The 25469-nt window shown below is 42.2% G+C and overlaps 1 protein-coding gene across 6 annotated transcripts in view; it reads right to left on the bottom strand.

Moving 5' to 3' along the window:
- The window catches only part of EXOC6B (exocyst complex component 6B), a 676922-nt gene that overhangs the window by 3622 nt on the left and 647831 nt on the right, over positions 1–25469 (bottom strand). For 3 of the 6 annotated variants that reach the window (XM_055243158.2, XM_055243162.2, XM_055243159.2), the window contains one exon: positions 4441–4553. In XM_055243158.2, coding sequence (XP_055099133.1) covers positions 4441–4553 — 113 coding nt within the window. Of the gene's footprint in view, positions 1–3255; positions 3268–4421; positions 4554–25469 lie in introns of all 6 variants that reach the window. The other 3 variants (XM_055243157.2, XM_055243160.2, XM_063616832.1) reach the window with 2 other exon arrangements.

Genomic DNA, 25469 nt, shown 5'->3' with positions numbered 1-25469 from the left:
CAGCCCTCCCAACTTCAGTCACCTTTGGAAACTAGTCAAGACCCAGTTTTGGAGGGGTCAATCTCCTTATCCCTTATACCTGCTCCATCTAATACATTCTCTTCTCTCAGCAGGTATGTACCTGTTATAGGTGTCTGGGACAGGGAACAGCTCTGCTGGTCAATAAGCCCTTATAGAATGTCTAGGATCCACTCATTACGTCATGAACCTACTAAATCCTGATAGGACCTTTGAGATAATATTTGAAAGGTAAAGCAGGAAAAGTGTTCTTAACTAGCAATTCCAACAGAATATGAATAACTGAAGGCCACTGTGTATTTCTAAACCTCACTCGAGCTGGCTACTCTATCCTATCCCTAACAAAACTAAGGGCTTGACTGACCTTTTTCATTTTGTCTCAGGGTAAAGGCACATAGGCAGTGTGGTGGCTAAGAGAGTATGGTGCTGAGGAAAGCATGTGCCAAATGGCTGGGCCATCCTTTCACTCCATAAACCAGAGCTTTTTACATGAGAAGCCTTTGAGTTCTCAATGGCTGTCTGTACCCCTGGACCTTTGACCTCTGGGTCATGCTAAAGCTTCATAGATGGCGTATTCCTAGAACACAAACCATGGGCAATTCTGGCCAGTGGTTCTTTCAGACAGAGAGCCCTAACTGGGAAACCTGGACAAGAAAGTCAAGACTAGGCTGAGATGGTCACAGAACCCCCAAGTCTGACTAAGCAACTATGACAGAATTCAGGAATCTGCTATTCCCTGCAGAGGGCCCACAACCCCTGACATCTATTGGTGGCCACTAACTCTTGTCCTAGCTGCTGCACACCAGACCCATATCCCACAGCTAGTTCCAGTGTTAGACAATTGAGAACATGCCAAGACAGATTTCTCTCTGGGATAGGGGCAGGCCAGTCTTCACCAGAGTTGGGCCAGCCCTCTGACTTCACTGCTCCCTGGGCTGTATGGAGACAGGCTAGAAGAGGGGAGGGAAGGAACATGGCACCGGGCTATAAATTGCCCCTAGGCATATTTTCCAGGGGCCTTTGGGCCAATCCTGCACCATTTTCTCCCCCACTGTGGGTGGCCCTTTGCAGAGGAGCAGATTAGAGGCCAGTGAGTCAAAAAGCCAGAGATCCCACAGGGGCATTTATGTTTGGTATATATGATACCAATTTACAATATATATATTCCATAAGGGCATTGTATGTAGCAAGAAGGTTCTAATGAGCACCACAGATGTATGGCTCTGGCTAACAGTGATAGCTACAAACTAATTAAGAATTATCTCGGCTGGGCACAGTGGCTCACGCCTGTAATCCCAGCACTTTGGGAGGCCGAGGCGGGTGGATCACGAGGTCAGGAGATCGAGACCATCCTGACTAACATGGTGAAATCCCGTTTCTACTAAAAATACAAAAAAAAAAGGCCAGGCATAGTGGCAGGTGCTTGTAGTCCCAGCTACTCGGGAGGCTGAGGCAGGAGAATGGTGTGAACCTAGGAGGTGGAGCTTGCAGTGAGCCAAGATCACACCATTGCACTCCAGCCTGGGTGGCAAAGCAAGACTCCGTCTCAAAAAAAAAAAAAAAAAAAAAGAATTCTCTCACTGATCTAAGCTCAAGAGCCTTCAGGCTAGAATTACTCACCAAGCAAACTCAGAACACTGAATATAAGGTACGACCACGCACATGTGGAGGCCTGTGGTTGGAGGGGAAGAAGAAGGGGAAGTGACTGCGCTAGTTGAAGAGAAAGCACGAGGGTTCTTAAGACTCTGATAATTACTGTATTTGTTCCCTAACACACTAGTTGCACAATTATGTTTGTAGAACTGGCCTAGTTTTAGATAGTTCCAAAGAAAGATTCCCTTTCCTCTGCTGGGTATACAATATATCTAAACATTAACAACAACACAAAACAAACAAAAAGAAATAAAGAAAACCACTTGCTATATTCATAGGACATTTAGTTTAATATCCTACATTATCATTAATTTCATGACTCCTGGAAGCAGCTGAGAGACAGGCAGCCCACTGGCTTTCGGCTCCCACAGGGAAGCTCCTGTAATATCTAGGAGTAAGAGGGTAGTCTTTGGCCACAAAGGCTAGAATTTCTTGGCCATTAAGACCTGGAGTTGGAACGAGGCACTGTAAAGATAAACTCAAGTACCCTGAGGGCTAATGGTGGCCTGCTGGCTTCTACTCAGGAATGCTCCAAAAGCAAAAGTCAGCCCTCCCACCTTCCATCCCACTGGAAAGCCCAGTATCCTGTTCTACTTTATTACAGCTATGGCCACCTCTCAATGATGCAGGGGCCACTTCTTTTCCCTAAATGTCTTTAGCAGGTCTTTCGTCTTTCTGTTTCACCCTGCCAAGAAGGGCCAGGTTGAAAAGGAGAGTCAAGATCTGATGGTAGAGCTGGCTGTGGAAAAGCAGGAATAGGTCAGGTAAAGGGGTCAATTCCTATGAGGCTGGGAGATACGGATTTTAGTGATCTGGATGCCCTTTGCTCTGCTGTGTTTGGAAGGAAGCTTTTAAACTCTTCTGATTGCTAGGGCTAAGCACATAGCTTCTTTACTGGCCAACGCTCCAGAATGATAGGGAGAGGCTAATTATTTTAGACTATTGTTGAGCCATAGAAAGTGGATGAGCCAGTATTTCCTAGATCCAGAGATTCTTGGGAATGGAGGAGTAAAGGACTGCTGAGAGAAGTAAATAACTGAAGGGAATCCCAGAGCCCATTTGAAGGACACATATGACCATTAAATATGACCATTTAAGCACCAACTCAAAGGTCAAAGTGTTCCCTTCTTTCAGCTTGGCACCAAGAACTGTGGGATTAAGACTTGCCTCTAATAAAGGGTCTTCTATAAGAGATGCGGGTTCTAGATTTTAAAGCCACCAGGAGGTAGGGGAGGCTGCTGAGGAGCTCCCTTTGGTCAGGGCTTTATTTCAGGCCCCACACTAGCAAGACTATTGAGTGTGCCAAGAAGCTGAATGGGAACAACCCTTTACCTGGCACAATGGGAGAAAATCCCTGCCACCACTCCCAGCCCCAAAGGAATTAGTAAGCCAAGGGTCACTCTAAGGGCCAAGGATAGAGAAGGCAGCCAGCCAGTTGGCACCAGGCTGGTTTAGTAGATTAGTATGTCAGGGCGGGGACAACTCAGAGGCTAGGGATTTTAGTGTAGTCATTAGTGTCAATGGGGAAACCAGAAGGACTTGCCTCAAAGTGATGGAAAAGGCCCAAGTGAATAATATACTTACTCTCTAGATATCCTAGGGCAGAAGGTCAGTGGGAGAGAGAACCATGGGAAACAAAGTTAAAATGGAAACATCAATCTCTGACGTGGTCAGGAGAAAACTGCAGTCTGAGTTTTTAGTCTCTTGGCTCCAAATACATACCCCTGCATCATGCTCTTGCCTACCCTTCACCTCTTCCCCTTTTCTCCCCCTTTCATATTACATAGTAAGAAGGATAGACTTTGACCTCTCCTTCTGCTTAAGGCTCCACTCTGACTTCCTGGACTCTAAGCCTTGTCTTCCTGGGATTTAAGACATGGTTGACTGGCCATATATGTAGACTTCCTACACTGCCTAGATGCAGGGCATTCTTCCAAGTAGCTGGGGATTAACTAGTTTCTCAGATTTCAAGAGAAACCTGCCTTTTTATATGGGTCTTGGTCTCTGACCTGCCAGCTCTCTAATAGATTAGCAAAGCCAGAGCCAGGCTGTAATACATAGCATTTCCCAGCTTCTGGGTGACATATTTGTTAGCCCTGAGATTTCCTGGAGCTGCCTAACCTACTTTCAGTGGTAGCACCTCTGCTTCAGAGAGGCTACAGCTCTGTGGCAGGGAACCCTCTGCAGGCTAGTGACTGCTTAAGGCAAGAATTAGACACCTTCTCCAACACAGCTTTGTGGGATAGTCAGCACAATAAAGCTCAGTCTGGTAGGGGGTGGGAGTTGGGAACAGATGAAGGTTTCAATAATTCTAAATAATTTCCAGGGATTCTCTACTAGGAACCAGAGAAGCCATCTGTTCTGTGGAGTTGCACTATCCATCATCATATCCCAGATGACCAGGGCAGCCTCATTCTGTTCACCAGGCTGGCCTGAGCCCCAAACCAAGCCATTTTTTTCCTTCTCTTGCCATCTCCAGTAAGAGACACTAGTAAGAGACCCATTAAACTAGAAGGTAATGTCAGAGTCCAATTCTGATCCATACTTGGCCTAGCTTGTTGGGGACTCAGGAATTAATAAGCCACAGGAGGAAGACTGGCCTGCCAAGTCCAGAGATTGAGATTGCTGACAGCACCCATGGCCTATGGCAACTTCCAGAACAAGGCTATCTTTCAAGGTATTGGCAGTGGCAAAATTATCTTCTATGTCAACCCCCAATCCCTGTCTCCCCATCTCCCAACGCAGACCACTGGACTAGGTACTACTCACTTCTCAAGCAGGGTCAGAGCAGTCACTGGGTTTACCCGGAGGTACTTGCAGTTGGGCTGACCATAGTCAGCAAGGTAGGTTGACCAATCCCACTGGATGAAAAGATCCAAAAGCTGTAAAATATCCAAACCCCACCCCAGGGATTAGACAGACAAGAAAAACCAAGATTCCAGAAACTTCATCATCCTTCACTACCAGCTAATAAATTGGATATATAAAAATTAAAATATAATAAGAAAAAGAACAGCTACAGACTATTCTTTCAACCAAGAAAATAAATGAGTAAACATTAGATGGCAGACTTATCTCTGCCATAAGCAGTATGGAAACGTTGCTAAGACTATATGCCAGCAGTTAGCTCTCAGAGGCAACCCTGTAAAGAAACTAACACGGGACTGAATCAAATATGATAATAATATCATAATAATTATTCACTTACTCATTTGATAAATACTTATCAAATGCCTTCCACATGCCAAGAACCATTCTCAGTATTCAACAAAGAACAAATAAAGGTGGATGTAGTCCAGTGCCACATATGCAATTGTTTGAACTTCAAGGTTAAAAGGTCTGGGTTCAAGTATCAGTTTTGTGACTTGCTGTACTGACTTAGCCCAAGTGACTTAGGTAATACAGACATAGACACATGCCTATATACAAATAGGACACACAGATAACACAGAAACACTGAACCAAGGCGTAAATGGATCATGTAGCATTTATAAGAGGCAATATGTGTTATGTCTATGCAGACACAGGCTAAGAAGATGAAATCAGGGCCATAGTAGATTAGCCCATGATTGAGGACACAGAGTCTAGCTAGAATTGGGTTATGAGTGTTGAAGAGAAGTGCCAAGAGCTAGATGTGTGAAAAGACAATGAGAGCTTTCTGAGGGTGAGTTGAGTTCTGACACTGGGGAGATTTTGACTGAGAGAAACTAAACTTTTGTCAAAGGCTTTCCTTCCCAGTCAGTTTTAGCCTCAGACATCACACTAACAAATATTCAAAAATTGTAACTAAGTAAAACAAACAAATAAAAGCTTCTAGAAGGGGCACAGTCCCAGACTCACATCACTGCATAGAGGGAGAACCCTCACAGTACTTTTTGACTCAAGACATTCTCCATTTCTCCCATTCCAGGAGATAGGTAAGTGCTGATGAGGACAAGTAAATGGCTGGCTGTGCAGAATAAAGGCAGAGAGGCCAAGAGTGCCATCATATCCAGTGCCAGAGCCTGGGCTCTAGGCACACCTTCCTGCATGTCTGTCTTCACTGTGCAGCTGGGCAAACAGGCAGTATGGGCCTTGCCCTATTTGGCCAAGTCTCCACTTCATCCAGTTTCTTACAATAGCTGTTATGAACTTCCTGAAGCAGGATGGGAATTGGCTGAAGTCCCAAACCTAGAACTGAGAAAAGCCCCTACACCCTCAGCCAAGAAAGGGATTTTAGAGATGAGAGAAGGAGTGGGGGAGAGACAGGCACGCTGGTTGGTCTGGGCCAGGATGGTCCCAAACGGCCCCTCAGGCCATTTTCAGGTCATGCCTATTTTCACTGGCAAGTTAAAAGGCTTCTACCACTTCCTTCTGCTGACCCAAGGCCTCAGAGAGTTATCCTTTAGAAGAGAATTTCCCTTGACTTTCTACTCTAGCACCAGTATTTCTTTCTTTCTTTTTTTTTAAATTATACTTTAAGTTCTAGGGTACATGTGCACAACGTGCAGGTTTGTTACATATGTATACATGTGCCATGTTGGTGTGTTGCACCCATTAACTCGTCATTTACATTAGGTATATCTCCTAATGCTATCCCTCCCCCTCCCCCCACCCCACGACAGGCCCCAGTGTGTGATGTTCCCCTTCCTGCGTCCAAGTGTTCTCATTGTTCAGTTCCCACCTATGAGTGAGAACATGAGGTGTTTGGCTTTTTGTCCTTGTGATAGTTTGCTCAGAATGATGGTTTCCAGCTTCATCCATGTCCTTACAAAGCACATGAACTCATTCTTTTTTATGGCTGCATAGTATTCCATGGTGTATATGTGCCACATTTTCTTAATCTAGTCTATCATTGATGGACATTTGGGTTGGTTCCAAGTGTTTGCTATTGTGAATAGTGCCACAATAAACATATGTGTGCATGTGTCTTTATAGCAGGATGATTTATAATCCTTTGGGTATATACCCAGTAATGGGATGGCTGGGTCAAATGGTATTTCTATTTCTAGATCCTTGAGGAATTGCCACACTATAGCATCAGTATTTCTGTCCTATGGTCTTCAAAGACCACTCAAGACAGCTCCACTTTACTTGCTTCCTGGGACCACAACAGGCACTGAGAGTACCCCTTGTTCTAAAGTTCTTTCAGTACTGTGCTTTACATATTTCACTATGTTTTCCTGCAACTCCTAGGGAAAGAACTATGAAAAAGGATAGCGTTTTTTCAATTAAAATTTTTTTCACAAATTAAAAAACTCTAAGAAGCCTTTTACTATTTGCCTATTGAGGAGCTGATAAGAAAAGTGAATGAATATCAGAAAAGTCTAATTGGAAAACCATTTCTTAAAGCTATTTTAGATATTACTTTTTCAGCATATATGGACATATACATGCATGTAATAAAACTACCTTCTTTTTAAATGAATTCCTAATTTCTGTGATGGAATTAATGTATTAGTATTTCAGATTTATTGCTAATACTACCATGTATTTCCGGTTAATGACACATGGGAAGTCACTAGTGGACAGTGGATAGAAGTTCATGGCTTAGCTCTAAGTTATGGGATCTTTGGGGTGTCGCTTTTCTGGCTGGAAACCTGTGGCCAGTGGCACCTTTGCCTGAGTTTTGCTCTGGCCCACTGGGTTTGTTCCACCCACTTGGCCTGGGAGGCTGAGCTCACGCCTGCCAGGGACACTGGAGTCAGGTGTGGAGCAGCAAGGGGTGTGTGTAAGTGTGGAGTCCAGCCACTGCACAGTCAAGACATGCTGGGTGCTGCCATGGGGTGGGCAGCTCCAGGTGCTGGCATGGGCACCAATTCTCTGTGAGAATGCAGCTGGACCAGGTGCACTGCATGCAGCTTTCCTGGATGGCACCAGGGAATGTGGCAGCACCTAGAAGCTTGGAGATGCCAGGAACCACAGGGCCCCAAAGAGGGAGTCACAGCCCTGGCTCAGGGAGCTCCCAGGTCTGGGCTCTACAAAGGGCTGCAGCTCTTCTCTCCTTCTCTTCACCCACAATGTGGCAAGCAGGGGGCATATTTCAGCCCTGTTTGTGTTACCCCAGCTCTTTTAGCCTTGCCATTCAGTGGGTCTCAAGTTCTTGTCCTGTGACCAGGAAGAATGAGGTACACAGACAAGTGGAGGGTGAGCAAAATGAAGAGATTTATTGAGCAATAGAACAGCTCAGAGATGACCCACAGTGGGAAGCTCCTCTCAGTAGCCAGGGTGTTCCAGCAAGTATTCAGCTTCTAGCAGAAAGGGTTGCTCTTCTCTGCAGGCAGGTTGTCTCAATAAGTGTTCAGCTATCAGCAGAGAGAGTGGCTCCTCTCTGCAGCTGGTCGTCCTGTTGTCTTTCTGTCCTCTCCTCTGCTCTGGCTGAGCCCAGGGCTTTTATGGGCCTCAGAGGGGAAGAAGTGCATGCCAACTGGTCCACAGGCAGCCAAGTCCCTACTCTGGTCCATGGGACTGGCAGCCTGGCCACAAGCCTTCAGGCCTCACTGGGGACCTGCCCCCTTCTGCCCAGGAACCTGTCTTTCTGCTCCCATTCATGGCACCTGGGGTTGGCCCCAACTTTGCTCCGAGACTGGAGCGGCACTGACAACAGGGAGAAGCCATGCAGTGAGAGCAGGCACTTCCAAGCCTCCAAGGGCAGGGAGGGCCTTCTCAGGCCCCCAAGAGTGAAGGGATGCCTGGGTCTGCAGCCACGGTTTGGGTGGCTGCAGCTGTGCTGGGGGTGGAGGACCGGGTTCCTGCCTGCTCCGTGGAGCAGGAGGCCTGGGTCTGCAGCTGTGGTTTGGGTGGCTGCAGTTGTGCCCAGGAGGGTAGGGCTCTTGCCTGCTCCCCAGCTCCCACCAGCTCCATGGAGTATACAGCCCCGGTCTTGCCTCCCTGCTGGAGCCAGCATGATGGCAGTGGTGGGCCATTTAGGGCAGCCACTACCATCATAAGGATTTCCATTTTTGTCTTCCTGCCAAAGTCAATGCCAATGGTGAGTCTAAGAGCTCTGGAATGACAAGCTATCTAATTTATTCCACTACAGTCATGGAAGCTACATAACTCTATTAAGTTCAACCACCATGAGCCTACAGATCACACTCTGGGTCCATGTTGCTTCCCACAGTCTTTTAGGGTGGCCCGAAGTTAGGTCTTATGGCCTTCTCTGAGACAGATGGACAGCGAGTGGACTCTGAGGGTACTTAACTAAGTCAGCTGCTTGGAGGCACACTTCTACTGGATTCCATAAAACAGTGTTAGAATGAACAGCCAAGAAAACCAGCAGGCCTATTTATCCATATAGTACTTTGATTTCCAGACTGACTTTCAAGGTCAATCAGGCCCTCCCAGCCTGATTCTCCACATACAACAACCTTGTTAGATTGCTATAAATTCTCTTGCAAGAACACTCAATTATCACTAGAGACCACTAATGTTTCTTTTTTATTTTTAAATCTTTCATTTGGAAATATTTCAAATTTATCAGAAAGTTGAAGGAATAAGCATAGTATAAAGAGCAACATATTGCTTCCATCCAGATCCATCCGCTGTCAATATTCTACCCCACATGCACCAGCACTTGAATTCTCTTTCTCTTCACATACATACACCCATGCATGTACACATATGCTATTTCTTTTCTTGAGTTTCTTCAAAGTAAACTGAGACTTTACTCCCAAATACTTCAGTGTTTCTAAGGATTAGGAATATTTTCTTATATAATCACAGTATAATTTTCAACTTCAGTTAATTTGATGTTGATATGATCCATATTCAATTTTGTAAGTTGACCTACTAATATCCTTTATAGCCTCTTTTATTTTTGTTCCACTACATGATATAATTTTAGGATTGAGTATTATGTTTAGTTGTCATGTCTCTTTAGTTTCCTTTAATCTGGAATATTTATACAACCTTTCTTTTTGTTATATAATATTGACATTCTTGAAGAATATAGTTCCCCTGCCTCCATTTTTTCCCACTTTGGTTTTGTCTAGTGGCTTCTTATAAGATTCAAGACTGAATTCTTTAGCAGAATACTGTGTAAGTGATACTATGTCCTCCTCAGGGTATCACCTCTGGAGGCATACAAATGCTCATTTTTCCCCTCATTGGTGATATTAATTTTGATCACCTGATTAAGATGTCTGATTTCTTCCAACATCTGCTTATTATGTTTTCCTTTGGAACTGTGAAGATGTGGAACTGTGAAGACATTCAAATATCTGTTATCCAGTGAGGATTCTTGCCTAACTCCATCTTTACTATGATGGCTGCAAACTGCTGATATCTCAGCACCATCCTTCCTTGCACATTTGTGAGTTGTCACTCATTCTACTGTAAGCAAGTACTCTCTCTTCCCCGCTATTAATCCATCTATCCATTTGTTATTGGCACAAACTCACCACTGTGCCCCTCCCCTCCCCTCCCCTTCCTTCCTTTCTTCCTTCCTTCCCCTCTTTCTTTTCTCCTTTCCTTTCCTGTCCTTTCCTGTCCTGTCCTTTCCTTCCTTCTTTCTCTTTCTTTCTTTCTCTCTGTCTCTCTCTCTGTCTTTCTTTCTTTTTCTTCTTCTTTTTTTTTTTTTTTTTTTTTTGAGGCAGAGTCTCGCTCTGTTGTCCAGGCTGGAGTGCAGTGGCGCAATCTCGGCTCACTGCAAGTTCCGCCTCCTGGGTTCACGCCATTCTCCTGCCTCAGCCTCCCGAGTAGCTGGGACTACATCTTTTTCTTCTTTCCCTCCCTCCCTCCCTTCCTTCCTTCCTTCTTCTTTCTTTTTTCCTAAGAGACCAGTTCTTGCTCTGTTGCCCAGGCTGGAGTGCAGTGGTGCAATCATAGCTCACTGCAGCCTAGAACTCCTGGGCTCAAGTAATCCTCCCACCTTCACCTCCCTGAGTAGCTAGGACTACAGGCACACACCACTAAGCCCAGGCTAACTTTTAAATTTTTATTTTTGTAGAGATGAGGTCTTGCTATGTTGCCCAGGCTAGTCTGGAACTCCTGGGCTCCAGTGATCCTCCTGCCCCAGAAAGTACTGATTTCTAAAGTTACTTAGGGTAGTTATTTTCTTTGTCATTACTTTCAATATGGTTGTGTTTTTCTTTTATAATTCAGCTATGTTCATTTTTCACTGCTTGTGTTCCATTTTTGATTCCCCCACATTCCAGTTGATTTTCATTATTAATTTTGGGGTATGTGAAACAATACTATAGTTCTGAGAGTAACAGCAATATAACAAAGTGTTCTCAGAGAAGTATTACTCCCTCCTCATCCCAACCTGTTCCCATTCTCCCCACTTCTTTCTACATATTTCCTATTCATTCCTGTAAATAACCAATCTAGTTTCTGGTTTATCCTTCTTTTATTTATTTTACACCAATGAGCAGAAACATATATATTTTCTTATATCTTCCTCTTTGTCTCTTGAAGGGTAGCATATCATAGCTACTCTTTTATGCTTTGTTTTGTCATGTAATGGTGTATCCCAGAACTCACTCCCTAGAAGCTCATTCCTCATTAATGATTATATTCTTGATTTATTCATGAAAATGTGGTTTTTGTAAACTAGGTAAGTAAAGTCATTTTCAAGGGACAGACCAGACATTACATTTTGGAGCATTTGATGTTAATTTGGTAGAATAGGAGAGTGTTAGATTTTTAGAGTAGGAAATTCTGATAAATGCTAAGGCTAATTCAATCAAAAGCAAACTCAACCCATCATTAATGATGCTTTGATTTCAAACACAGAGTTATCTGTTTGTGGTATTTAATAGAACAGGGGAACTAAACTAGTGTAGTAGTTGACGTAATACTTTATAAGCTACATAGGTTAATTAAAATGGTAAATTATGTGATTACTGGTTACTATACAAAAATATGTGTAAGTGGAAAAAGATATGACAAGGGGAGACATTTTTAATCAGTTTATATATTAAACAGGCCACTATGATAGGATACTTTTTTTTCTTCCTATATAACTTTTATCTGTGTGACTCTTAACTAGGGCTTTGGCAAAGTTCTAAAGCTGCCTCTGCTATATTTCCTTGTGTATTTTTCAGAAAATTCCCTTGGCTTAGTAAGACTCAAATTGTAATTCTGATTTCATGGAGGGTGGGGACAGTGGAGAGGACCAAGAACTAGAAAGCATAAGCAACTTGCTAAAAATCACAAAGTAGACAAGTGGTAGAGACAGTTTGTTGGCTCACACTCCCCAAGATGCCACAGCTGGTTTTTTGTTGTTGTTGTTTTGTTTTGTTTTGTTTTGATTTTTTAATCCTGATTGATTCTGTCTGAGTTAGATACTCATGTGAGACTAGGCCAAATTTCTGAACAGACTTTCTTTTTTGCAAGAGTAGCTGGGAAAGAATAGAAAAATCCAAACAAGTCAAAGTGAAAACCATTCCAAGGCCATACAGTGAGTTAACTGGACAGAGAACAGACAGCATTATAATAGTAGAACAAATGCAAAGTTCCAGGAACGACCTTAGGAATGCGATTATTATTAGGATAAAGCAGGACTCTGTTGATCCTTGTTAGTGCACACAAATATACATGTCTCCAGCAGCATGTCTAGAAATAATTCAGATGGATGAGTTGCTCATGACTAAAGGATTAGAAGGAAATCGTCAAATAAAAATTATGGGCAATATTCAAGCAAACCATCCTGGGGGTACTTAAGTTTTCTTTGGCAGAAAGGATTACCCAAAAAAACTCAGAAAATAGAAATGTGGAGCCTGGTGGAGAATGGCCTGCTTGTTCCTCCTCCTGGACTGTCTGTTACCAAATCAATTCATATCATGCCTATTCATGAGTGAAGAGAACTGTTAGACGTACCCTACCTTCATTGCCAATTCTTGGCATATGAGCCTCATCTCCCATGTAGACGGCAGCTCCCCAAGGATGGGGATTATGTTTTCTCCTTCTGACTCCTCAACAGCACAGACTATCAAATGGCTAGATTCTCAGCAGGTAGTCAGCAAAGACATGGCACATGGAATTAAATAGGTCAGCCAACATTTTGTAGCAATGATACTGGCTAGATGGTGGGAGAGACTTATACTTTGTGCTTCTCATATCAAACATTCAAATGGACCAAACCTAGGCTCCTCTTGCCCAGCACTAGAAGAAAAGTTGTATAAGGAAGAAAGAAGCATCAAACAGGAGAGGTGATACCTATGACAGGTGAGTGGGAATCCAGTCCCAGACATTTGAATTCAAGGTTCCAATGGAAGATACCTATGACTAATGACTGGGAACACAGCAGATGTTGGGTGACATGTGGGCTGGGTCTTAGTAGGCAGCATGGGGCCTACCTCATGTTAGAGAAAGCCTCCTCTTTCCAGAAAACCTGCAAAGATTCCATGGGAAGCAAAGGATAGTATGAGCTAAGGTAGGCATGCAGACAGACACAGATGCTAAGACACACTGACAGTGGCCATACCCCTCTTCCCCAGGGGTGATTTTCTTTACATGTTTTTGCTTGAACAGGAACACTGAGTCCTGTAGAGAACTGTGCTCCCAAAGCAGGTGCGTCCTTGAAGTAAATTTGATGCAGGAAAACCTGAATTTGCACTTTATATACATTCCAGAAGAATCCTTCATGTTAAACAGGATAGACTACAAAATGATTTCAAATAACATGCTTTTCTGGGACACTGAACATATAATCCAAGAAAAATTCTAAAAATTCTACCTCTTCAGAACATGGCCACTGTATAAAGTGCAGTCCACTTTCACTAACATACAGAACACTAACCCCGGAGAAGCTTCATTTGTCCACTCCCTGCCTTTGACAGGATGAAACTAATTACATCATTATAAAGTATTTTCATAATTACTGATCCACATCTGCCTTTTTTTGGAGGCAGTAGAGCACAGCAAAAAGGGCCCCAAGGCTGAGGTTCCTCTGACTGATAGTGTGACCCCAGGCATGACACCAAATCTGTTTTTCTGGTTCAGATGTGGAATCATAATAGCTTCTATCAGCAGCTGAAAGCAGATTAAGAGAACAATTGTAAAGTCTACTAAAAAGCATAGAATTGACCAATGACCCATTTGTGTTTATTGCCCAAGATTTCCTCCAACTCCTTGTCTCTGGTGCTGGGCCTCTGTGATTCAAAGAAGGGCATCCTGAGTCTGCCTCCTGTCTCCTCAGGAGCACTTCCTGACACAGAAATCTGGGCAAATGTAGAAAATGGAAAGCAGGGCTTATTTCAACAAACATAAATTGAGTACCAACAATGTCTCAGTCACTCTTCTAGGTACTGCATATGAAATGATGTTAAGACATTATCTCCAGTCTTGAGGAAATCATCTGGTAAATAAATTGATACAGAATGATGTGAATACCCTAACAGGTACTCTAACAGGTTATAAAGAAAGTTCAAAAGAAGGGTGTCTAAGCCTGGGCCAGGTAGGTGGTGAGTGGCAGGATGGGGTGGGAGTGTCAAGCAAGGAATCTGACATGGCTAGATCTCTCAGGAGTGCTTTGGGAATAACCAAGACAAATGAGGCCTCATATGCTAAACTAAGGAGATTGATTTTAGCCTAGAGACTTCTCTGCTTGTTCTCATCACTGCTGCTACCTGCTTTTTTCTAGATTAGAAGATGGAAAATCTAAAGTCACCACCTGTTGTAAATAAAGTTCTGTTGAAACATAGCCATGTTCACTGATTTACATAATTATCTATGCTGCTTTTATGCTTTAATAGCTGAGGTAAGTAGTTGTGACAGAGACCATATGACATGGGAAGCTTAAAATATCCACTATCCAGTCTTTTACAGAAAAGGTTTGCCTGTAGATCCAAGGCAGGGAGGGCAGTGTGCTCTGAAATTCTCTCCGATGTAAGGCATTTAATACCTAGTAAAGAAAGAAGAAAAAATGGCTTTAGGGAGACCCTTCCCATTGTAATGAGATGGCATAAAATTCATCATCTTAACAACTGGCATAAAAATTATTTTATGGGAGAAAAACATGTGTGGGGAAATATCCTGCTTGGTGAGACCCCCAAGGTGCCAAGACATCTAGTAGATGAGGTAGAAGGAATTTGGTATTCTGGTTCTTGAGAGGCAGAATGTGAAGAGAGGAGATTAACTAACATGTGTGAGAAGGGCTAAGAAGAAAATCCTTCATGGTATTGTGGTTCCAGACAACTGTGGAGACCTGGGGAATCTAATAAGTGACTTTTCAAAACTGTTTGCTGTGCAATTCATGACATAATCAATCTTCTTTACAAACCCAACCCCTCAATCCTGGTCTTCAGACAAATCCACTCTGCTCCCAGTTGCTTGGGTGAATGATTTCTCTCTCTCTCTCTCTCTCTCTCTGTGTGTGTGTGTGCGCGCGTATGTGTGCGTGCACAACTCAGAGCAGAAGCTGTTTCACACCCAGAAAGCTGCAGAACTGCCCTATGGAACTGGGAGTGCAGGAAGCAAGAAGGCTGGAGGTATCTACGGATTCACAGAAATCCGGAGGAGGCCTTTGGATTTTCCATAGGCTATGGAACTGTGGTAGAGAGAGGTTCCAAGTTTTTCTGATCACTGTAGATTAAGGGGGTCAAGCTTATACCTGAGCTTTGCAACAACGGCCAGTAACAGGTTGGTTCCTAGCCCTAAGTCTGACCTCCTCTTCTTTTCCCTAGTTGAGTGAAGCAAGAAGAGGGAGGGGAAGGCACAAAGAGTAGCTGTGTAGCTCCCAATTGCCTATCAGCAGCTTCCTCTGAAAGGGAACATCACCCTGAGAAATATTTATTTGCTGCATAAATGTGGGTTTATAGGTTTTCTGTCTAAACTTTTCACCTTTTCTCTCTTGGTAAAGAGAAAAAAAAGAAAGACAGGGAGGCTTCAGAGTCTTCTGTTGTTACCAGCTGGTGCCTAGAGGAAGACTCCCAAATAAAAATGCCAACCCCAAGTATTCCTTTGAGTCAGAGACTGTCCTGTAGGGCCATTTCTCACTGATGACAGCATCTATCCTGCTGCAGGGACCAGAAGGAAAACCTATTATCACACTGGCTGATAACAACCATGTACACATATATGTTCAAGGGGAGGATGGGAGGCCCCTGTCATGGGCTGACTGAGTTGTCCCTTGTTGGGGTGGCAGAAGCAGGCAGGTGTGAATTTTGAATGGAACTGCTGCCACAGATGTTGTAGGAGAAGAAGGTAGGAGCCATGGACCAGTGTTTATTTTCTTTCAGTATAGTGTGACTTGTTAAAGGTTCCTAGGTGGGTGAATGAGGGACTATATTATTGAGTTGTTAACGAAACTACCCTCCCTCTCTGGACAAAATGACTAAGCAGCTTAAATAAAATCCCTGCAAAGAGACCACAGAGTGAAGACAATATTAACAATGTAAGCGTAAGCAAATATCGAGAAAATGGCAGAGCTCAAAAATCTCCTAATCATAATACAAGCTCTTTATCAGCCACATTATAAAATAATAATAGTAATAAGCTATTCAGATTTGGTAAGTCAGTCCCCTAAATCTGAAATTATCAAAAAAGCTATTTATATTATTTGTATTCCTTATTATGAAAAATGAACTTTACTTAACCTAAGTACATATTGTGCCTTGAATTATTAATATTAGTATGTGTGTATGTACAAGCAGACTTTCGAAGGTAATGATAATGTTCTATCTATTAAACTGCAGTGGGAAGAAAGTTATACGTGGGAATAACCTTTTTTGCAGCTACTCAATGTCTAATTATAATTTATTAGTAAATTTTTATACACACAACTATATTAGCAGTAAGCCCTTAAAATGTCTTTTACCAACAGTGAATTTTCAATCAAAAAATTGGGTGTCTTTCAATCAAAGACACTGGGTGATAACCTGCAGGGAAAACTACTGCAAATTCATAATGAAAATGATTCAAGTTAATTTTATAAATGGACATAGGGCCAATAAGAAAAGAAACATATTTCAGGTTCAAGCCAGTGTTGTCAAGCCTGCTTAGAACACCATGTTTTTACATGAGCTAAACCAATGGCCTTCAGAACAGATCTCAAAAGAACTCTTGCCTCCAAGGAAAACCAACAGAGCATTAAGGGCCTGCTCTCTGACAGAGCAGGCTGCCTCCTCCTTTTCCCCTTTCTCTACTGGCTGGGTCCATTTTGAAAAGGACTTTCCAGATCAGGCCAAGTACAATTACAAAGCAGAGAAAAAGAAATTTATAGATATTTACTGAGAACCAACCGTTGGCTAAGTGACATACGTTTAACTTAGATAATGTTATTGGATCCTTTACATAATTCTGTGAGATAGGTTATTATTTTTCTAGATGTGAATAAGAAAGTAAATAAATAGCAAAGTAGTAGTAAGTACAAAGTAAGTAGTAAGTACAAAGAAAGTAGTAAATAGCAGGCCTTATATATGAATTTAAGTCTCTTTAACTCCAAAACTACTAGATTTGAAGTTAAGTCCCTTTAACATCCTTCTACTATGCCAAGAGCTCAGGTCTCCACTGTTCCCCATAACTGTTCTCATTCCTAACAAAAGCAGATGAACCAATACATCTCTGAGTTCTTTCATATGTGTCTTCTGCTTAAGCTATGCCAGTACTTACAAAATTCAACAGGAAACAACACTGAAATCAGATTACTACAAATCTGGGGTGCATGGGCCAGGAAAGTCCAAAGTGGGGACCATATTTAAATCCTGGTATGAGGCAACTATGACTGTGTGACAAGGGCTGGTTGAATCATTGCCTGGCTTTCCTAGCCTTTATTCATGTTTAAAGCTGGAAAGAACCTCCAAGAAGAGCAGAGCAGAAACTCAATGAGATTCCAGGAAGCAACAGAATTCACTAAGGGAACCACATGAAGAGAGAGTGGTGCAATAAGTGTGAATATCAGACCAAAGAACAGAGTCCCACCCAGAGCTGGCTAGTGAGTCACTGTGATTTCTAACAACCACTAGGCTGTAATATTGAGCCACTCACCACGGAAGATTGGAAATTCATTTAGATTTTCAAGGTGATTTTATTAGACAGCTGACTTAAAGGGTAAGGTTACCTTACAATTCAGCACCACACTCAATTCCAAGATCCTCAAAGGCAATGCATACAAGCAGGCCCAGTAGGTAAGTGCTTGCTAAAAATCTTGGCCAAGTCTAAGAAGCAAAACTTGCTGAAGACTCTTCAGAAATATGTGTTTGTATTTGGGAGGCTGGGGAAAGTGAAGAGATACGTCTTAATTTTTCTCTTTGTCTTTGCTCACTGTGAATTTTTATAGGCAGAGGGTAAGGCTGGCTAAGGGCCTGTGGCAGGTTTCAATGACCAAGAGCAGTTAATGCTCAAAGAAACAGTGAAGTTTTAAACCACCTAAACCCTAGTAGGACAAATAGCTTCCTCTCCACCGCCATTCCCCATCACCATGAATACCCTTCCTTTTCTATCACAATGTCCTTTCTGTCCTCATATCAGAAACTGTCACAGTATCACTTCTCAGAATTCTCATCTAAGGGGTCAAGTATCCTATATGAAACAATTTTTGCCCGAATTCTGCCTGGCATTTTCAAAACATCCTGAAACCCTAGACCTTTTAGTTTGTTCCATATTATCTGTCTTTTGGTTAACAAACATACCATTAGTCATCCTGCTTTCCTTTGGTAGCTGCAGACATATTCTTTTGGCTTTTGAGAGGTTTTTATTTTTATTTTTATTTTGAGACGGAGTTTCACTCTTGTCACCCAGACTGGAGTGCGACAGCATGATCTCGGCTCACTGCAACCTCCACTTCCCGGGTTCAAGTGATTCTCCTGCCTCAGCCTCCCGAGTAGCTGGGATTACAAGTGTGTGCCACCACTCCCTGCTAATTTTTGTATTTGTAGTAGAAACGGGGTTTCACCATGTTGGCCAGGCTGGTCTTGAACTCTTGACCTCAGATCCGCCCGCCTTGGCCTCCCAGAGTGCTGGGATTACAAGCGTGAGCCACTGCACCCAGCTTGAGAGATTTTTAGACTTCCGAAATAGAAGAGAGAAGACCAGTACTGTAGCCCTGGATTTGTCATTAGTAGCCTTGCAGCTCAGGATTCCTTCTAAAACTCACATTTACTGATGACCAGATATCTAATGTCCCTCCAGCTCTAAGATTCTAAATCTAATGAATTTCTTTTTAAAATAATTTTTTTTTTTTTGGTAGAGACAGGGTTTTGCTATATTGCCAAAGCTGGTCTCAAACTTTTGTTCTCCCACTGTCTTGGCCTTCCAAAGTGCTGGGATTACAGGCACAAGCCACTGTGCCGGGCCAGTGAAGCTATGGTATAGAGAGTAGTTCTTAGCAGTTAGCAGAAATGGGGCTGATAAAATGATAGATTGTGAGGAATTGTAGAGAATTGTACTATTATTTCATCTTGCAGAGGAGGAAACTGAGGTCTGGAAAGATTCATTATGGCAAAGCTACCATGAATAGGGCTGTGGTTGGAATACAGGGCCCTGATTTGAATCCACTTTTCTTTCTAATATATGATGCAATTTAATCAGCTGGAGGAGAACCAAAATCTTTGAGAATAGTACACAGGTCAGGTGCCTAGAGGGGTGAAGGAGAAGGAAAGGGAGTTTCGTTTTTTAATTAAAAAATAAAAATAAAAGAGAATATAAATTCCATCTTACCTCAGTGTACAAATGTTAATGATTTGTCCAGTTTACTTCAGATCCTCCCTTTGTTTTAAAAAATAAAACATCATAAATAAAGGTGAAATCCCCCTGCCTTCTCTCCATTCTTTCACCTTCCTGATGAAGGCTGCTATCATGATTTTGTTATGTATCTGCTATATGTTTTTATGCTTTTAATAGATAATATATGGTAATGTTCTGTTTTTTAGTTTATATATATATATATATATACACACACACATACTAGGTATATATATGTGACATTATACATAATATTCTGCAACTTGCTTTTTTCATTCAATCTTATGTTTTCAAGATCCATCCATGTTGATCCATCTAAATCTAGTTCATTTAACTGCCAAATAGTGTTTTCCACCATAGAAGTATACTTAAATATACTACAATGTATTCATCAATTTTTTCATGATAGAAATTTGTACAGTTGTGTTTCCAGATGATAGAAGAATGGCGTGTTGCTTGTGCCTAGAAAGCAGGCAGCATGCTAGGTGAGTATGGTGAGGTTATCATCCTTTATCACTATATATGTGAAATGATGTAAAAAAAATAGCAGGCCATTTAGTGAACCAGCTTAAATACTCCCTGAATTTGATCCCACGGCAAGTGGCAGAGAAAACTCGGATGATTAGTTCAGGAAGGACTCTTAATGAGATAACTGAAAGGAAATTCATCTCTCCTTGGAAGAGAACATGCAGAGGAATAAAGAAAGCACAGTAAAGCTGACATCACTATGCCTACCCCGACCAGAATTAAGATAAACACAAACTATTTCTTCTCTGAATTGTAATGTTAGGGAGTTATATCCCCATTTCTACGCCTTTGGGAATGGGTCAGCAAGTCTCTATAAGATTTTCAAAAGCATCTGAGGCTGACCCGGGATGGTAGAGAGGGACAGGCTCTGCTTCCATAGTTATTGTGTGAGGTTGCAAGTTATTGAATTGAGAGTCCAAGTTTACATTTTCCTTGAACTTCAATAAATTGCTGAATTTCTTCAAGATGCATCTAAGTGCCCACTAGCAGTGTTTGGGTTGGATGGGAAGAAGATACTAGGAGAAAAAAGAAACCTCCTTGTTGTGGGAAAGCTTGGTATCATTCTCAAAGATGCTAGGATGGAAAGACTTCTTGTCTTATTCTACATAGACAAGCTTCATCTTCTAATTTCTTGTGTGGCTAGAGCAATAAGGTCTTAGTCTCTGATGGCATGGGAGCCTTGATCCAACATTAGAGCTATGTATTTATCATTTCTGGTCTATAATATGGCTTGTTGTGAGGCAGTTTTGCAATCAGGTGAATTTTTAAAAACCTGCTCCAATTTCTTGAATAAGGATATGAAAGGAGATACAGTAAGTGAAAGCACTTGAAAACTTCATCTTCTTATTATAGTTAACAACACCATTACCACAGGGTATCATTATCATTCAAGGAGATTTTAAAAAAGCAACTAAAAACTGCCCTTTGTGAACTTTAAAACAACAGTTGTTCTGACTTTTGCTTCAATGTAATAGAGACAGCAGCCCCTGGCTTTCATCCAAGTTACAGTTCCCTTCTCCCGACCCCAGAACCATCACGTCCATATTCTGTGTGAGGCCCAGGACAGATAGATATTCTCCAGATTAGCATTTATCCATATGGCTTGTTCTGTGGAAGCAGAGTTCCCTCTAGGACCTTACCAAGGGCCAGATCATAAGCAGTGATTATTCGGAGGGGAACACCCACAGTTTATACCATGAGCAAGCTGTGGGAGAAAAAACCTATCTTTTTACCTGAGATCTCTCCCATGTCTACAAGAAAATCATTCAGAAGTAGATACTAAGGTGACATTGAAAAATCACCTTGTTTTAGCCAGTCTCCTTGACTAGTCCTGCTCATCTAGTGACAAGCCACATTTCTGACTTGAAGATATCTTTAGCAGCTAAATATTCCCCAAACTTTCCCATCTCCTGTCCCCTTTATGGATTTCACAAACATTTTATAGCACTGATCCGGGGACAGAGGGTAGGGAGTTTAGGAATCCTGAGAGTCACACTGAGGAGTGGTGGTGAGGCAAATCCAGATCATTCTGCCTAAGAGCCGGCCAGTTCACGACGTTCATCGTTTCTCACTTTTGTGCCTTTGGACAAATTACCTCTCTCTAAAATGAAAATAATATTTGCCTTAGTAGAGCATTCAGCATAGTGCCTGGCACGAATGTTCAGCAAATACTGGTGATGATGATGATAATGACAATGAAGATGGCAAACTTATTCCTGCCTTCACTCCTTCACACTTGCTGTTCTGATTTACAATGCCTCTTCTTTTCTCTTTGTCCTATCTAAATCCTTCCCATTCTAAGAGAACCTTAAGAAGTCCTTTTCAATCAGTCCCAGGCACAATATTTCAGTTGGTAGTATCATAGCCTATCTTAAATTATGAATTATTTCTTTTGTCTTGCCTCCCCAGGGAGATTATAGGCTCTTTAAGAACAAGGATCTTTTTCTGTGCTTCTATCTGACACATATCTGAGCCCATGGTATGTGTGATATACTCAGCATTGAGTATAGTCAAGGGAATTTCTATTTGCTGGTCACAGAGTGATACTAAGCACAGTACAAAGGGAATTTCACAGCTAAAGTCTGTGCCTTTCTGGCTGCTCAATTGGACTTCCATTATCAATTCATACAACTAAAATGGTCCTATATTGGCTACAGGAGTAAAAAGTCTATATTCCCTGAATGAGCCTCAAATGAGTAAGAGATTATAGACGCTAGTTCAAGATTTAATACTTAACCACCAATAATTCACTAAGCAATTATTCCTGCTCCTGATATTGAAGAATGAATTGTATTCCCACATTCCCAAGAGGGCTGCTGAGTTACAACAGAGGTATGTCCCCCGTGCCTGTCTGTACTGGCCCAGAGGCTCTGGACCATCAAGATATTGAGATCATGGCAAATAAGAGTTGGTAAGAAATCATCAAGTGGCTACTGCTCTTCTGTAAGTTGTTGACACTCAGGCTGTGGGCCTTCAAGGTATTATACACTGCATCTCTAAGCTTCTGGAATTCTCTGGCCTGGAGGCCTTTCTGCAAATGGGCTGGAAACTATAGCATAGCCCTACAACAGGAAGGAACTTCCAATGGAGTTCTATCTTGATGCTGTCTTCTGCTTTCTCTGGATACCAGCAAAGTCCCTGTCCTTCTTCTTCCTATCTCTAAGGTCAGATAATAGACACTCTCCCCTTTCAGCCTGTGAGCAGCTTAAGGGCTTGTCCATTTTTGTCTTCTTAGTGTTTAGCACCGTGTGGTAGAGTAGAGAACGATCTCAAAAAATGTGTTCTGCCTGATCATTGTGAGAAAGTATCGTAGGAGGCCACCGTTGTGGCAAGGCCCTGAATGTATTACAGCAAACACCTCTCCCTGAGCTCCCCGCCCTCTGGCTCCTTGAGGTTCTCTGGGGTCCCGGGGTCTTGCTCCACGAGGTTCTAGCCTCTGCTTTCTGTTGGTGTTTCTTCACGTTCTCCAAAAGGCAGAGAATGGGTGGAAAGGCTCAGCCACAGGATATTGGACTGTTTACAGTTGGCCAGGCCAAGATTAGCGTGAGCACAACATATGCCAAGTTCATTGGAAGTTACATTTTCTCTTTGTTTACACATTAAAGGGGAGAAGACCAGAAGAAAAAAAAAAAAAGCAGGTGACCTCCTGTTAACCTCAGCCGTCTGCAAAAGGCTGCTGCCCTCACCTCTGAATGAACTTTCAGATTATCTCAGACAAGATTCACCTTGCGCTGAACTTGTACGCTTGCTCTGAAGCCCCCAGTCACGTAGCTGTGATTAAACATTACAGAGTGGCCATAAATTTACAGAAGTATTATTGTGCCTTGCTTTCCTCTTCTTCTTTGGGAGAGGAAGAGGGCAATGGGTTTGGGGTGGGGGGAGTTAAAAAAGGGAAACACACAGTCAAACAAACAGTTCCTTTTCACAGCTCTCAACAAAAGAGAAAACATTGCATAGGTGTCCCAGAAAGAAGGGGAAAGAAATTTGGCCATAAGAGAGAAATTAAAGCTCTAGAAGACTGCAAAAGCCTAAAACTCAGTGGAATAGCTGAGGTGCTCCTGGTCCCATTTCCAGACAGTCTGCAAGTCTACAGATGAAACACAAACCTGCTCTGGTCCTTGCTCCTGGCTTCTCTTGAAGGGTATCCCTGAAATAACACTTTTGCCAGAGAGAGAGAGAGGAAGAGAGAGGGCATGAGGCAACTGACAGAGCAGCAGGCAGGGGAAAGAAGGCTGCAAGAAAACACAGTTCGTTTTGTTCTTTGAGCTGCTATGAGAGATGAGGAAGCCCCAACATCTGGGACATTTAAACAGAGACTGGATAAAGACTAGACCATGTTCTAAAGGAAACACCCTGTAGCTGTACCCAGGAGACTGACCAGATGACCTAAGAACATTTATTTCTATGATTCACTATTTTATGCTTAAAGTAGAAAAAAAAAAAGGATATTCCACTGAAGTAAAATTTGTTAAACCCTCTAGGATTCCAAAGCCAAGATACGCCTGCAAAAGGCCTGTGCTGACCATGAAACAATGAGACCTCTATAACCAGAAAAGGCCAGGGAGTGCTCTATTTAATCCAAAAGAATTGTAAAAATTGGTCAGGAAGCCCAGACTGAGGTGATAGGTGCTGGCCAGCAAAGCCACCTTTGGAAAGGAGTCGTTCTGTCTCTGGTTACCCTATGGCAGTGACAGGGGTGCTAAAGAGGCTCATTGTTTCTATAGTTGGCAAGGCCTTGCCCATAAAAGCATGAAAGTCCAGGGTCCATCCACATGAGGAAGGCGGCTGATGGCTTAGCTTAGCTCTGACTCTCGGCAAGATCTCTTGCTGCTTTTAAGAATCAGCCAGGAGTCAAAAAGCAGGCCTGTGGAAATTCTCAGGCATTGCCTCTGACACACAGAGATGAGCCAGGCAGTGAAATGGCCAGTGTCAGGGCAATATTGGGGATATTGAAGCTTCGTGTGGGAGTTCTGAAGTCAATCTCTGGTCCCCAGGGGCAACCTGTGTTCAAAACTCTGGCCTGGACTTGGAGAAGAAAGAGACTGGATTCCTGCCTCTCAGTGTGAGTTCTGTGAGAGATGAGACTATTGGGTAGAAACACAGGGGAAAAAGGATAATAAAATTTGCATTCATTGCGAGCCAGATGGGCCAGGTATATATTAAATGCATTATTGGTACAGTCTCAATTAGTGTGATTCTAAGAGGAAGATACTATTTCTCATGCCTATTTTACAGATAAGGTAATTGAGGCACAGGACAATTTAAGCAACTGCTCAGAATCACACTGCTATTAATCAAGGAAGTCAGAATCGGAAACCAGGTCTATCTGATTCAATGCATCTTTAAATATGAGAGTACAATCTTAGAAACATAGAATCAAGGAAATCTACCAAAGTTCATGCTAGGCAGACTGAATAAAGTGTCCTCCTCTTTTTCCCACCATCCTTCAAGACCCTGCTTAAGTACCCATCTCCTTTAGGAAACCTCCTTGAACACTACTATCAGTTCCTTAGATTTATCCCTTCTCTGAACTCCATTTGTACCTATTGTTCATGGTGCACAGGAAGCACTATATCACATATTTCTCTATTCTTCCAACTGTTTGTGCCTCACAGTTGAACTGTTGATTATGTCAGTAAACCAGATGTTGATATACAGAGAAACCCAAGTGTTTTATGCTCATATCTCCCAGAATAGAATGTCAACTCTTTGAGCAAGGGACACACAGTAGGACCTCAACATACTGTGACTAAACTCCACAGAGACTAACAAAAAGCTCTTGATGTATTAAATAAGGATATACTTTATAATAAAGAGAGTTGTTCATTAGTGGAATGTGTTGGAACAGAATGAGTGAAATGTACAAATGTGTGAAAGTAGAATAAGTTCTACTTCTTTAGTATTTTTCCCCAAGATAATGTAGTTTTATTGTGTATTTTCTTATAAAAACAATATATGCTTTTTGCAAAAAAAATTCAGAAAAAACTTATTTAATTCAGAAAAGCATAATGGGAAACCATCATCCATAAACCTCATTCCCTAGCCATAATGACTGTCAACAATTTGGTATCTAGCCTTTAACACTTTTTTTCTCACCAAAATAGAGCAAATTATAGATACTGTCAAAAGCAGATTTTTCCCACTAATTCAGAATAGACATCTTT

The sequence above is a fragment of the Symphalangus syndactylus genome, chromosome 14 (assembly GCF_028878055.3).
Source record: "Symphalangus syndactylus isolate Jambi chromosome 14, NHGRI_mSymSyn1-v2.1_pri, whole genome shotgun sequence".
Lineage (NCBI taxonomy): Eukaryota > Metazoa > Chordata > Mammalia > Primates > Hylobatidae > Symphalangus > Symphalangus syndactylus.
The sequence above is the reverse complement of the archived record's forward strand: the minus strand, read 5'-3'. Positions and strand labels throughout refer to the sequence as shown.